Source organism: Trypanosoma cruzi, genomic scaffold (assembly GCF_000209065.1).
Source record: "Trypanosoma cruzi strain CL Brener 1047053513145 genomic scaffold, whole genome shotgun sequence".
NCBI lineage: Eukaryota > Euglenozoa > Kinetoplastea > Trypanosomatida > Trypanosomatidae > Trypanosoma > Trypanosoma cruzi.
The window spans coordinates 25,535-38,303 of NW_001849332.1; the positions used below are offsets into that span (position 1 = coordinate 25,535).

The 12,769-nt window shown below is 52.2% G+C and overlaps 7 protein-coding genes across 7 annotated transcripts, besides 7 other annotated features; all 7 read left to right on the forward strand.

Moving 5' to 3' along the window:
* Positions 1 to 24: part of a sequence feature (areas merged during assembly that could not be assigned to a particular haplotype. This can correspond to areas where the two haplotypes were merged or to regions with more than two copies in the genome that were merged during assembly.) that runs on past the window's edge.
* Positions 25 to 254: a sequence feature (heterozygous, non-Esmeraldo-like haplotype).
* Positions 255 to 12,769: part of a sequence feature (areas not merged during assembly with more than two copies in the genome that could not be assigned to a particular haplotype) that runs on past the window's edge.
* Tc00.1047053507237.140 (uncharacterized protein) lies at positions 1,708 to 2,049 on the forward strand (the record flags this gene model as incomplete). The annotated part of the gene is made up of 1 exon (XM_814484.1): positions 1,708 to 2,049. The coding sequence occupies one exon, from the start codon at positions 1,708 to 1,710 to the stop codon at positions 2,047 to 2,049; it is 342 nt and encodes a 113-aa protein (XP_819577.1).
* Positions 1,968 to 1,995: a microsatellite.
* Tc00.1047053507237.150 (uncharacterized protein) lies at positions 2,502 to 2,900 on the forward strand (the record flags this gene model as incomplete). The annotated part of the gene is made up of 1 exon (XM_814485.1): positions 2,502 to 2,900. The coding sequence occupies one exon, from the start codon at positions 2,502 to 2,504 to the stop codon at positions 2,898 to 2,900; it is 399 nt and encodes a 132-aa protein (XP_819578.1).
* Positions 3,554 to 4,126, forward strand: Tc00.1047053507237.160 (mucin TcMUCII, putative; the record flags this gene model as incomplete). Its single annotated transcript, XM_814486.1, has 1 exon — positions 3,554 to 4,126. The coding sequence occupies one exon, from the start codon at positions 3,554 to 3,556 to the stop codon at positions 4,124 to 4,126; it is 573 nt and encodes a 190-aa protein (XP_819579.1).
* Tc00.1047053507237.170 (mucin-associated surface protein (MASP), putative) lies at positions 4,662 to 5,630 on the forward strand (the record flags this gene model as incomplete). Its single annotated transcript, XM_814487.1, has 1 exon — positions 4,662 to 5,630. One exon carries the CDS (start codon positions 4,662 to 4,664, stop codon positions 5,628 to 5,630), a length of 969 nt encoding a protein of 322 aa, XP_819580.1.
* Positions 5,859 to 6,069: a sequence feature (T-rich).
* Positions 7,465 to 7,499: a microsatellite.
* On the forward strand, positions 7,574 to 8,332 carry Tc00.1047053507237.180 (uncharacterized protein; the record flags this gene model as incomplete). Its single annotated transcript, XM_814488.1, has 1 exon — positions 7,574 to 8,332. One exon carries the CDS (start codon positions 7,574 to 7,576, stop codon positions 8,330 to 8,332), a length of 759 nt encoding a protein of 252 aa, XP_819581.1.
* Positions 8,893 to 8,913: a sequence feature (AT_rich).
* Positions 9,145 to 10,380, forward strand: Tc00.1047053507237.190 (mucin-associated surface protein (MASP), putative; the record flags this gene model as incomplete). Its single annotated transcript, XM_814489.1, has 1 exon — positions 9,145 to 10,380. The coding sequence occupies one exon, from the start codon at positions 9,145 to 9,147 to the stop codon at positions 10,378 to 10,380; it is 1,236 nt and encodes a 411-aa protein (XP_819582.1).
* On the forward strand, positions 12,153 to 12,482 carry Tc00.1047053507237.200 (uncharacterized protein; the record flags this gene model as incomplete). The annotated part of the gene is made up of 1 exon (XM_814490.1): positions 12,153 to 12,482. One exon carries the CDS (start codon positions 12,153 to 12,155, stop codon positions 12,480 to 12,482), a length of 330 nt encoding a protein of 109 aa, XP_819583.1.

Sequence of the window (12,769 nt, forward strand, 5' to 3'; positions counted from 1 at the left end):
TGCATGGACTCTCGCCCTCACCTCATCCCACGAAGCACACACATAATGTGCCCATTGTATACATTGCATGCACACCCATGCAGGCCCGTTGGTGCTCTCTTTTGCACGACACGCACCGCTGCCGTCCTGCCTGGCTGCATGGGCGGAGCACCGTAACTGTTTCTGTTTTGTTTTTATTGCATTGAGTGGGCGACCTCTCTCTCTCTCTCTCTCCCTGTGTGTGTGTTTTGCTTTACGGGAGCAATGAGAGTGTGTGCGCTGGTCGTCCCACGCTTCGGCTTTTTGTTTTTTATTGTTTTATGTTTTATTTGTGTTGTGGTTGAGTGCACCCATTCTGCCTTTTGATTGGCGGCATGCTTTGAGTGCATATGCCTGAATATTTCTTTTTGTTTTCATATTGTTTATCCTGCTGAGGAAGTGGCAGCTACTCGTATTCTTGTAAAGCCACCGCGTTTTTTCTTCCAAATAAGCCATGCGGCAGTTGATGCACGTCACTCCACAGTTGAGTGCAGCGGTTTTGGTGCCGCTTGTGATGATGCCTGCGCTGTGATTTGTCGGCGGGTGTCTCGCTGTCAGCCTGACGTATCCTTCGTTTCTTGACGATTTGTTGCGTACCGACGGTGCGTGGGCGTCTCTGGTGATAGTGAAGGACGCGTTTCTCAGAGCGCAGGATGCGTCGCGGGTGTGCAGCCTCGCTTGCAAGAACCGATGGGTGCCCAGCCGCATCCAGGCGTCATCAACGGACTGTGAGGACAGCATAAGGCACTGCGGATTCTTTTGGTGTTGCGCAAAGAATATATTGGACGGTGCTTTTGTTTTCCATCTTTTGCAGCTTTTGTGGGAGAAGGTGGGAAGTTGATGGCATTAGGACTGAATTCCTTTGAGTGGCTGCGCTCCGTTGACTTGCGGCCAGTCGTGGCTCTCTTTTGGGGTTTGGCAGCCCGTCTCTTTTGTTTACTTCCCACCGCAGCATGTGGATAACACTGATCCGAAGAACATTTGTTTGACCACGTGTGAGCTGCTGCCGTGCGTGGTGCGTGGACTATGTGATTGTGTGGGGAGGTGCGTTGGGGTGACGAATACTTCTGTTTTGCGTGTCGCGGTGTGTCGGAATGATGTTCGGATGACATGTGGAGGGTGTTGTTTGTAGTTTGTGTGTCTTCTCTGGTGGAGCTGACATGTGTGTGGGATTGTGGCATTGCTGGCTGACGGTTCCACGTCACTTTTCGGCATTCCTGGATGTGCTGAGGAATGACGGCTTGCGACCAGCGTGTTGGTGCTGTTGGTGGGAATAAGTGCATCGGGAATGGGTCATTTTCTCTTTTCCGTGCTGGAGCCGATGAACTGGCACGAGGGCACCGGCTGCAGGCTGCCTCCCAGCACGTGTGAGCAGCGGATCCATGCACACACCGACGCTCATCGTAAGAGCGTGTGCGATCACAGTGGCCTTTTGTGGCGTGCTTTTGTGGGCGTCAGCCCATCGAAGAATGTGTGAAGCAAACGGCTGACTGCACACGAGGAAAATAAGTGCGTGCACTGTGCCGTGTTTCAGTCTCGATGGCAGGGCGGCAGGAGGCCCGTGCTGGCAACTGAGATCTTTGCGTCGCGAGGGATGTCGGTGTTGACTTTGGATCGTCGAGGGTGAAATGATTTTTCTGCTGCCCGTGTGTGTGGCCACTCCGGCAGAGGGCGGACAGAAAAGGGAGGATGCAGGCGCTGCGTGTGTGTGTGCAGGTGCCATGCAACAACGTTACAACAAACATGCTGCGACTCGGTGACCCTCACATCGTTGTGGTCCTCACGAACAGCCGAGGCACGGCCCACACCGATGCACTTAGTGGACGGAGTGAGGCATCTTTCGAGGCGCAGCAGGGAACAGGTTGCTTTGACGCAGCCACGACGTGCATGGAGTGTCACGATGGCACAGTCGGCTGTGGCTGGTGGAATATTTACTTCTCGGAGGCAACAGAGAGAGAGAGAGAGAGAGAGAGAGAGCTGCTCCTGCTGCTGGCGTCGTTGCTGCCTTTTGTGGCCTCCCATGCCAATTAATTTCTGTCCGCTGATCATGGGTGGCATGCCTCCACTAGTGACGTCGTCTGCAGGCATTTCACACCACCAGTGAAGCACACATCACGTCGCATGCTTTGGCTGTGGATATGGTGTCGTGAATGCAGCCGGCATTATTTTGCCCGACTCCTTTTCACTGCTTTGCGACGAATAGATGCGTCTCCGCCCGAGCCATTCACTGCAGCTCCGTGTGTTGTACTGCCAGCACAAGACTCTCCTGTTGTCTGGCGCCTGGCTGACAGTCAAACACCACTGCGTTGGGACATGCAAGGATGTGGACTGCCGCTCACGGTGTTGGGCACCGCTGTTTGGATGCGGCGGCCACACGAGCGGATTTATTGTGGCACAACCAAATGCGTGAAATACGCGGAATCACAGCGGCTGCAGTAATATCAGCGGTGTGGCACCACGGAATATGTGAGAGGAGGTGATGCATGATGAATCACAGTGGGCGGCATGCGAGGGAAGTGCACCGCGACGGAGCGTCATCCCGCCCTCAGCCTGCAGGGGAATGTACACCCACAAAATATATGGACGAGACACCACCAAACACACACATGCCCTTCCATGCAGCAATAAATAGGAGCGAAGGTGCGTTCTGGTGCGTGGGAGTCCACTCACATATTTTCATTCCCACCGCAATAAACGGTGAGGAATCAGGTGCCACAGCAACGAAAGGAAAAACAAAAACATCTATTGCAACACTTTACCAGCGAAAGGCAGGAACAACACAAACCGAATTATTGGCCGCACCAACACAAGCAAAATTCACGAGAGGGAAAAAAACAAATTTTGCACCCTGCGGAAATCCCCAACACACGATCCAGGCATGAAGGTTTGCCCTCTTTAAAAACAAAGAAAACAACGCATGCAGACATCTGTCAACATTCAAACAGAAACACAAATAAACGGTTGCCTGCTTTATGCCATTCCCTGCGCTTATTTTTGCGTGTGCGGCTGCTGCGGTGGTTCCCAGGCCTGCATGAAGTGGTGTGCGCTGAATATGGACGAAGCCCGAAGGTAACTGAATTATTTTGTGATGAATATTGGCTGCACTTCCCGTGGACCAACAATCCACGTGGTGTGCGGGGACCTCCTTTTTTATTTTTACTTTGCTTTTGTGTTGCTGTGGGCGCTGCACCTCCTCTTGTGTGTGTGCGTATCCTCCGTGAGGGGTGCTGTCACGACGGACCGCTTTCACCGTATGTACATGCGGTGGAGCCTTGTGTGCCGCTCCTGTTTGCTTCTCCCTCTTCCATCTGTGTGTTGGTGTTGCGGCAGGGCTGTGTGTGTGTGTGCCTGCTGCCGTGGATTGGAATGTGTGTCGTGCGTGGTGTGCAGCGTACGGTGCATGCCTGGCTGCTGCCCTCTCTCCTCATGTGGTGTGCCCTCTGTGTGTTTCTGCCGCACCTCTCGTCTCCCCTGTTGCTCTCCATGTCCCTCACTGTGCAGATCAGCTCCACACCACTGAACGACCACACTCACGATGATGACGATGTGCCGTCTGCTGTGCGCCCTGTTGGTGCTTGCCCTGTGCTGCTGCCCTTCTGTGTGCGCTACAGAGGAAGAAGATGTGACCGAAAAAGAAACCGTTCCAAAGGATGACGAGAAGGAGGACCCAGGCCATGTGACGGATCCGCTTCTTACAACTTCTCCTTCGCCACAAAGAAGCCAGGAGAAAAAAGGGAAGGAGATACAGAAACCAAATACACCGACTCATACGTCACAGGAAACGGCTACAGTAACCGGAACGGCACAGTCAAAAAGTAATTCCAATAAGGTACAGGAACAAGAAGATGGGCAATCCACTAATGAAAAGACTGAAAATACGAACACTAACACGTCAAATGAACAACATAAGGAATCAAATGCACCAACTACGACTAAGACCACTGCGACAGAGGCACCAACTACTACGACTACGGAGGCGCCAGCTGTGTCGGCCACCCTCGCACCGTCACGTCTTCGCGAAGTCGACGGCAGCCTTAGCAGCTCTGCGTGGGTGTGTGCCCCGCTGCTGCTCGCCGCATCCGCGCTGGCGTACACCACTGTGGGCTGAAGAGGTGTGTGCGGGCTGTGCGTGCCAGCACTCAGCCACGGGGACATGTGTACGTCTACTGTGGTCTGATGTATAAAGTAAGAGTAATTATGATGATTGTTTTGCTTCGCTTTGCTTGCTTCTGCTGCCGTGCTGTGTGCTCCGCGTTGTGCACCACATCCGCCATTTTGAACGCATTGCGGACACACTCGTATGCACGACACGCATATAAGTGTTTGCGTGGACGCATTTCTGTGTGTGGGTGCATGCACGCTGGAGCCAAACTTTGCAGTTGCTTTTTCTACTTTTTTGTTGCTTCTTTACTCGTGTTTTTAATTGTTTGTTTTTCTTGCTGATTGATTGCTTTAGGGCGGTGTATGTTTGTGTTTGTTGCCTTTTACTGATTCCAACTGCCTCATGGTGTGTTTGTTGCTGCTGGTGGGCTGGCATTTGTCACTGTGCGGTGGCTGTGTGACTTGTCTCTTCCCTTTCCCTTTCACTCCGCGCTGACGGGGAGTTAGTTTGTGCTGAAGGCTGCACGCAAGTGACAGGAGTGATGGCGATGATGGCTGGCCGTGTGCTGCTGGTGTGTGCCCTCTGCGTGCTGTGGTGCTGTGGTGCGGCGGTGGTATCGTCTATCCCTGACGTTACCGGTCGTGAAAATGTTCCGCATGGGTATTTGGTTGTTAATTGGGAAAAGTTGCTAAAGAACGAATGTGCGACGGACAAAAAGTACATTAATGAGGATGGGACGGTGAATGAGTCAGCGGTGAAAGACTGCATACGCGATGCGATGAGGGTGGTTTGTAAAGTTTTTTGTCGCAAGATTTTAGGGGAACCTGACGACTCTGAAGGTGAGCGTATTTGTGAGGAGTACGTTGGCAGCCGAGATGAGGCCGGCCAATCTTCTCATGTAATAACACCGGCGGAAGCAGAAACTCTACAAGCACCAAGGAGCGAACTGGAAGAATTGGAAAAAACACCGGGAGAGACACCGAAAGCCACTATCGGGAGGACCAGCACAGAAGATGAAGCAGCAAAACCAACAGGAGGACCACCAACACCGCCAGTGGAAGCACAAGACAACCGTGAAGAAAACGTGCCGGTTTTACACCCAGAAGATGACCCAGGGACCACAGAGTCAAACAGTGATTCAGAAGAGGATGACAGCGCCTCCACTACAGACAACCAAGAGAGTGTAACACCCGACGGTCATGACAAATCAACCCCAACATTACCCTCAACCGCCACCGATAATGTCAAAAATGAAGCAGACAGGGTCAATACAGAGGGAACTCAAAAACCTGCGACGGAATCAAATGCCGAAAGGAAAGAAGTAGAGGAAAGCGATGAAAAAAAATATGACAATACGAAAAAAATTCCAGCTGAAGCAGCTGCTACAACAAATAATACGGTGATGCCTGGCGAGAGTTACGGCAGCACCGCGGTCCCCCACACCACCTCCCCTCTTTTGCTTCTTCTTCTTGTTGTTGCGTGTTTCACTGCTGCGGTGGTGGCTGCGTGAGAGTGAGTGAGAGCCATGCACCGCCCGCACACACACTCGTCTTTCACTCACTCTCTGTGTGTGTCCCCTTGCATGGACTCTCGCCCTCATCTCATCCCACGAAGCACACACATAATGTGCCCATTGTATATATTGCATGCACACCCATGCAGGCCCGTTGGTGCTCTCTTTTGCACGACACGCACCGCTGCCGTCCTGCCTGGCTGCATGGGCGGAGCACCGTAACTGTTTTTTATTTTTTATTTTTTTTTTATAATTTTTTTAATTTGCTTTTGCTACGAGCGTTTATCTATTTCTTACAAACCCATTCTTTTTTTTTTTTTTTGCGTATTTTAAATTTATTTTCCTGTTTGCTTCTTCTTTTGTTTAAAAAAAGTTTTTTTTTCTGTTCTTTTCTTTTTTTAAATCTTTCATCCCCTCATCCCTCTTTTTTGCTTTTGGGGGCAATCACCATGGACTTTTTTTCTTTTCTACTCTTTTCAATTGTTTCTTGCTGCACTCTTCCCGTGAGGGGTGCCGTGTGTTTCCCGCCCAACTGCTCCACTCGCACACCCACCGACACGCTCGTGGCGACGGCCCTGTGCGCCTCGCCTGCTGCACGCATGAGGAGGGGCCGCGACGAACGGCGCGCTGAGGGAGCCGTGACGTGTGGACGTGCGACGAGGGCCTGTGGGGCGGAGCACACATTTCTTTCCCTCTTGTTTTGTTTTCTTTTTTGCGGCCAGGGCGGGCAGACACCCGCAGCGCCACACACACACAGCCACACCCTGCCGCCGTGTTTTTTTTTTCTTTGCTTTGCGTATGCATTTCTCGCGCCGGCACTCCCTTCGGTGTCGGCCTCGTGAGCATTTCTTTTCCCTCCTGATGATTTTTTTTTGTTGCGCTCACTCTCCCGATGGAGTGACGCGACTCCCGTCATGTCTGCGTGCTTCTCTCAGTCCCCACACACACACGAGTGACTGTGCTCTGCAGGCCGCACTCACGCGCCGATGAGAGGGCTGAGGGGAGCAGCAACACGCAGATGACCCCATGAAATATAAACGATGTGCGGACACACAGAGGGTCAGACGGTTGAAGCACACGTAACCATCTTTTTAATTTTCTTTTGCGGGCAAAATATGCAGACAGTTTGGTAGGGCTATATGGCAGCCGGCTGCTTTTTAAATTTGTGTGGAACAGTAATGGACGATTTCTTTTTCATTTGTAATTATTTTGTGTGATGGGGTTTGTATAAGAAGAAGGGGAACGTTTTTTTTGTTTTAAATAAATCTTGTGTGAATTGCCGCTGCTTGGGCTGCAGTGCAGTCATGAGTTTGAGCGGTCTTCTTCTTGTTGTTTCCGTTATGCGTCTCCGCTGTACATTTTGTGCGTCTCTTCACATACTCTGCTCCCTCTTTTCTACTTCATTGCTTTGTGTTTCTGCAGGCACACACAACCACACACACAAGATGCACGTTGCAGTGGATTTGGATGCTTCTTTTGCAGTGCATGCTGGCAGTTGCGTGTGGCGGCTGTTCTCTTCCGTGGCCATGAGGAGAAGGGAGGTGGAGGGAGTGAAGTGCGCAGCCCGAGTCCCTTTCCTGCGGGTGTGGTGCACCGCGTGTGACTGCGTTGAGTTGGGCTCCGTGTCCCATTGAGGGCGGGATGGCTGGAAATTTTGGTGCCACGTCATGGATGGATGAGGGTGCACTGGCGCGTGTGGCTGTTGTGGTGCTTGCTCCGTGTTTGTTGAGTGGGGTGGCTGGGAGTCCTGGACATGTATCTGGTGATGCGGATACGGTGGTTGTGCGGGTGGATGTGTCTTTTGCTCCGAGTGACGGCAGCCTGAGTTATCGTGTGTGTGTGTGTGTGTGTGTGTGTGTGTGTGTGCATGGAAGAAGTGTTCTGTTGCCAGTGCTGAGGCTGAGCTTGAGAACTGTACTTTCAGTGGCTTTGATGTGCGCATGCATGGCAGGAATGGTGAGCTGGGTGCTGTGTGCCATGTGGCCAATGCGGTGCACACATGTAGCAACTGTGCTGCCAGCTGTGCAACGAAGGAGGAAGGGGCCACCGTTGCCTCCACGATGAATGGGACGACACATAAATACGCCGGCCCTCATGAATTGTGGTGGCGTCAATTTTCTCCCGATGGAACCATCCATCCGCCTGCACGGAGCGGCGATGCTGACCAGACGGGCATCTGTCAGTTGCCGCCGCCCCGTGAAGGGAAGGATGACACAAAATCTGGTGGGACAACTGCGCCGCAAGTTAATGCTGAGCCGTCACGTCAACACGAGGATTGGCGACAGTCTGCGGCGGCTGACGGACCCAACACCGTCGATCGGAGTCCCGCATCCAACACGGCGACCAGCACGCCTAAGACGAGGCCTGAGTTTGCCACCAATCCGAACGAAATGATGGTCCCGAATGCATCCAAGAAGAGGCTTTTCTTTGCCTATGGTTTGAAAATATTAGTGGCGTCGAATGGATCCGGGATCATGTCTGTCACTTATGGCGGCAGGGAACACGTTGCTGCGGATAACACGGACGAGGTGAGTGAGCACAACGCCACTGGACACAAATCTCTCGTTTCAGAAAATGGCGTTGCAGGCAGTGGATTTGTTGCTGAGGGTGATGCGGACGGATTGACTCAACGCAATGCCTCTGGACACGAAAACCCCAATTACGAGAATTCACCGCGCAGTATTCCGGAAACGGTGTGAGTCCCGACGACTGCTTTGCCGTGCTCTACGACGCGAAATTGACACTGCGAGAGTTAACTGTTGACGGCATTCTGCGTGTGTGTGTGTATTGGGCGTTGCTACTTCTTCTGGGATTGTGTGGATTTGTGGCGGTCTCCTGTGCCAAAGAGTGTGGAATTGCGGCTCCTCACGGAGAACATGTGCCGCGTTGCATGCGTGTTTTTGTTTTATTATTTACGTTTCGCTGTTGGTTTTGTTGTTTTCCTGGAATGATACGTATCCTTGCTGTTCCTTTATTTAATGGTCGGCTGCTGCACACTGTCATGAGAGACATGTTTCTCCTCTTTGTTTTGTTTTTTTTTGCCCACACGCGGTGCCGGCCTCATTGCTGTGCGTCCCACGGAATGCACGAAAGGAGGATTGGAGGAACAGGCCGGATGCCGCAATGAAGTGTGAAGGATGTTGTGTGGGCTGGTGGAACAGCAAGATCTCTTTTAAATTTATTCAATGGAGGCAATATATGTATACACAAACACATGCTCTTATTTTGCCGCTTGGCGCATGAAATAAACGTCCTGCCGAATAAATTTTATTTATTTATTCCGGGATTCCTGCCGGACACTCAACTCTTTTTTTTTTTTTATTGCTTAACTTCTGGTTTGCAGGGCGGTGTGCAAGTTCTGCAATTGTACTGATTTCCTCTGCCTCGACGTGCGTGCTGCTCCTGCTGCTGTTTGTTACTTTGGCTGTGTTACTTTTTTCTCTGCTTACTTCTGCTCTGCGTTGACGGGAAGTTAGTTTGTGCTGAAGGCTGCACGCAAGTGACAGGAGTGATGATGGCGATGATGATGACTGGCCGTGTGCTGCTGGTGTGTGCCCTCTGCGTGCTGTGGTGCGGTGCCGGATGGGTTTATGCGAGAGAATTCGAGAGCAACGCACTGGGTGGCTGCATGGCGTCGGGAGCGTTGGGTGCTAGTTGGTACCATATGCCCAGCGGATGTGATAAAGCTGCGCTTACGCCGCCCTTACGGTCAGCACTGCCTATTCCTGCTATAAAGGCTGAAGCTAGTGAGGATGATGTTCCTCTTAGGGAAGAGGATGATTCAATTTCAACTTCAGGTGCAGTTGTTGGCACCGCCATGCCTGGTGAAAGTGACGGTGCTGCTCTTGTCATTCAATCTGGTCCCCCTGCTGGTGGTGTTGCTCCAACGACCCCCAGCGGTGGGTCATCCACCCAAAACATGGAATCTCAGCGAGCCGTTCAGCATTTAGAACCAACCGATCCTGCGGCGTCCGTATTGCCCAAAGTGGAAGTACCGGGGGAGCCAATGCCCATTGCAGAAGAAAGCCTTTCTAATACACAAGATAGACCAGAAATTCGAGTTACTGGTGAGGATAATACTGAACGCGAGAAACTGCGGAGTGCTGTGGATACGGGAGACCGTTTCAGCGACCAACCAAAAGAACCAACGCCGCCATTGAAAACAACACCACAATTACAACCAACAACACCAGTACCGCCACCGTCGTCAAAAGCATCAACAACGGAATTATCATCAGGAGAGGGAAATCCACAAGCAGCAACAACAGACACGCAGACTCCAACACCAACAATTGGAAAGACGACAACGTCAGAAACCGCAACGGACTATAAAGCACCTAAAACTCCTTCAAAGGATGATGAGGCAGAGCAACACAGTAAAGAGAGGGTCCCATCGGATTTGATGAAGAATACAGCCAACGGCCATCCAGCAGACACAACAGCATCATCCATCCCTACAATTGGCAGTGGTGATGTTCAGAGAAATGCGGATAAGAACGGCAATGATGCTCAACGGCCTGACACAAAAGGAACACACAACGACCCCGCAGCTGTTAATACCAACGATACTCTTACAGCCAGTGTGGCAGCACCACAAACAACAGAAAGACTTGCCGATGCCAAAACAAATCATACGGTGACACCTGGCGACAGTGACGGCGGCACCGCGGTCTCCCACACCACCTCCCCTCTTTTGCTTCTTCTTGTTGTTGCGTGTGCGGCTGCTGCTGCGGTGGTGGCCGCGTGAGAGTGTGGGAGAGAGAGCCGTGCACCGCCCGCACACACACTCGTCTTTCACCCACTCTCTGTGTGTGTCCCCTTGCATGGACTCTCGCCCTCACCTCACCCCACGAAGCACACACATAATGTGCCCATTGTATATATGCATGCACACCCATGCAGGCCCGTTGGTGCTCTCTTTTGCACGACACGCACCGCTGCCGTCCTGCCTGGCTGCATGGGCGGAGCACCGTAACTGTTTCTGTTTTGTTTTTATTGCATTGAGTGGGCGACCTCTCTCTCTCTCTCTCTCCCTGTGTGTGTGTTTTGCTTTACGGGAGCAATGAGAGTGTGTGCGCTGGTCGTCCCACGCTTCGGCTTTTTGTTTTGCTTTTCATTGTTTTGTGGTTGAGTGCACCCATTCCAGTTTTTTATTTATTTTTGGCATGCGTTTACTGCGGACGTTTGAAATTGTCTTTTGTGTATTATTATACTGTTTCTTTCTTGTTGGGAGAGTGTTACCCTCTTCTCTCCCTGTGACGCTACTGTTTTTTTTTTTTTTTGACATACGCCATGCGTCCGTTGATCCACGTCAATCTGCGGCACCGCTTTTGGTGCTGTTTGTGATGATGTCTGCGCTGTGATTTGTCGGCGGGTGTCTTGCTGTCAGCCTGACGTATCCTTCGTTCCTTGACGATTTGTTGCGTACCGACGGTGCGTGGGCGTCTCTGGTGATAGTGAAGGACGCGTGCCTCAGAGCGCAGGATGCGTCGCGGGTGTGCGGCGTCGTTTGTAAGAACCGATGTGTGCCCATCCGCATCCAGGCGTCATCAACGGACTGTGAGGACAGCATAAGGCACTGCGGCTTCTTTTGGTGTTGCGCAAAGAATATATTGGACGGTGCTTTTGTTTTCAATCTTTTGCAGCTTTTGTGGGAGAAGGTGGGAAGTTGATGGCATTGGGACTGAATTCCTTTGAGTGGCTGCGCTCCGTTGACTTGCGGCCAGTCGTGGCACTCTTTTGAGGTTTGGCCGCCCGTCCCTTTTGTTTACTTCCCACCGCAGCATGTGGATAACACTGATGTTAAGAACATTTGTTTGACGGGTGTGGGCTGCTGCCGTGCGTGGTGCGTGGACTATTTGATTGTGTGGGGAGGTGCGTTGGGTTGACGAATACTTCTGTTTTGCGTGTCGCGGTGTGTCGGAATGATGTTCGGATGACATGTGAAGGGTGTTGTTTGTAGTTTGTGTGTCTTCTCTGGTGGAGCCGACATGTGTGCGGGATTGTGGCATTGCTGGCTGACGGTTCCACGTCACTTTTCGGCATTCCTGGATGTGCTGAGGAATGACGGCTTGCGACCAGCGTGTTGGTGCTGTTGGTGGGAATAAGTGCATCGGGAATGGGCCGTTTTCTCTTTTCCGTGCTGGAGCCGATGAACTGGCACGAGGGCACCGGCTGCAGGCTGCCTGCCAGCACGTGTGAGCAGCGGATCCATGCACACACCGACGCTCATCGTAAGAGCGTGTGCGATCACAGTGGCCTTTTGTGGCGTGCTTTTGTGGGCGTCAGCCCATCGAAGAATGTGTGAAGCAAACGGCTGACTGCACACGAGGAAAATAAGTGCGTGCACTGTGCCGTGTTTCAGTCTCGATGGCAGGGCGGCAGGAAGCCCGTGCTGGCAACTGAGACCTTTGCGTCGCGAGGGATGTCGGTGTTGATTTTGGATCGTCGAGGGTGAAATGATTTTGCTGCTGCCCGTGTGTGTGACCACTCCGGCAGAGGGCGGACACAAAAGGGAGGATGCAGGCGCTGCGTGTGTGTGTGCAGGTGCCATGCGACAACGTTACAACAAACATGCTGCGACTCGGTGACCCTCACATCGTTGTGGTCCTCACGAACAGCCGAGGCACGGCCCACACCGATGCACTTAGTGGACGGAGTGAGGCATCTTTTGAGGCACTGCAGGGAACAGGATGTGTTGACGCAGCCACGACGTGCATGGAGTGTCACGATGGCACAGTCGGCTGTGGCTGGTGGAATATTTACTTCTCGGAGGCAACAGAGAGTGAGAGAGAGCTGCTCCTGCTGCTGGCGTCGTTGCTGCCTTTTGTTGCCTCCCATGCCAATTAATTTCTGTCCGCTGATCATGGGTGCTGTGCCTCCACTAGTGACGTCGTCTGCAGGCATTTCACAGCACCAGTGAAACACACATCACGTCGCATGCTTTGGCTGTGGATGTGGTGTTGTGAATGCAGCCGGCATTATTTTGCCCGACTCCTTTTCACTGCTTTGCGACGAATAGATGCGTCGCCGCCCGAGTCATTCACTGCAGCTCCGTGTGTTGTACTGCCAGCACAAGACTCTCCTGTTGTCTGACGCCTGGCTGACAGTCAAACACCACTGCGTTGGGACATGCA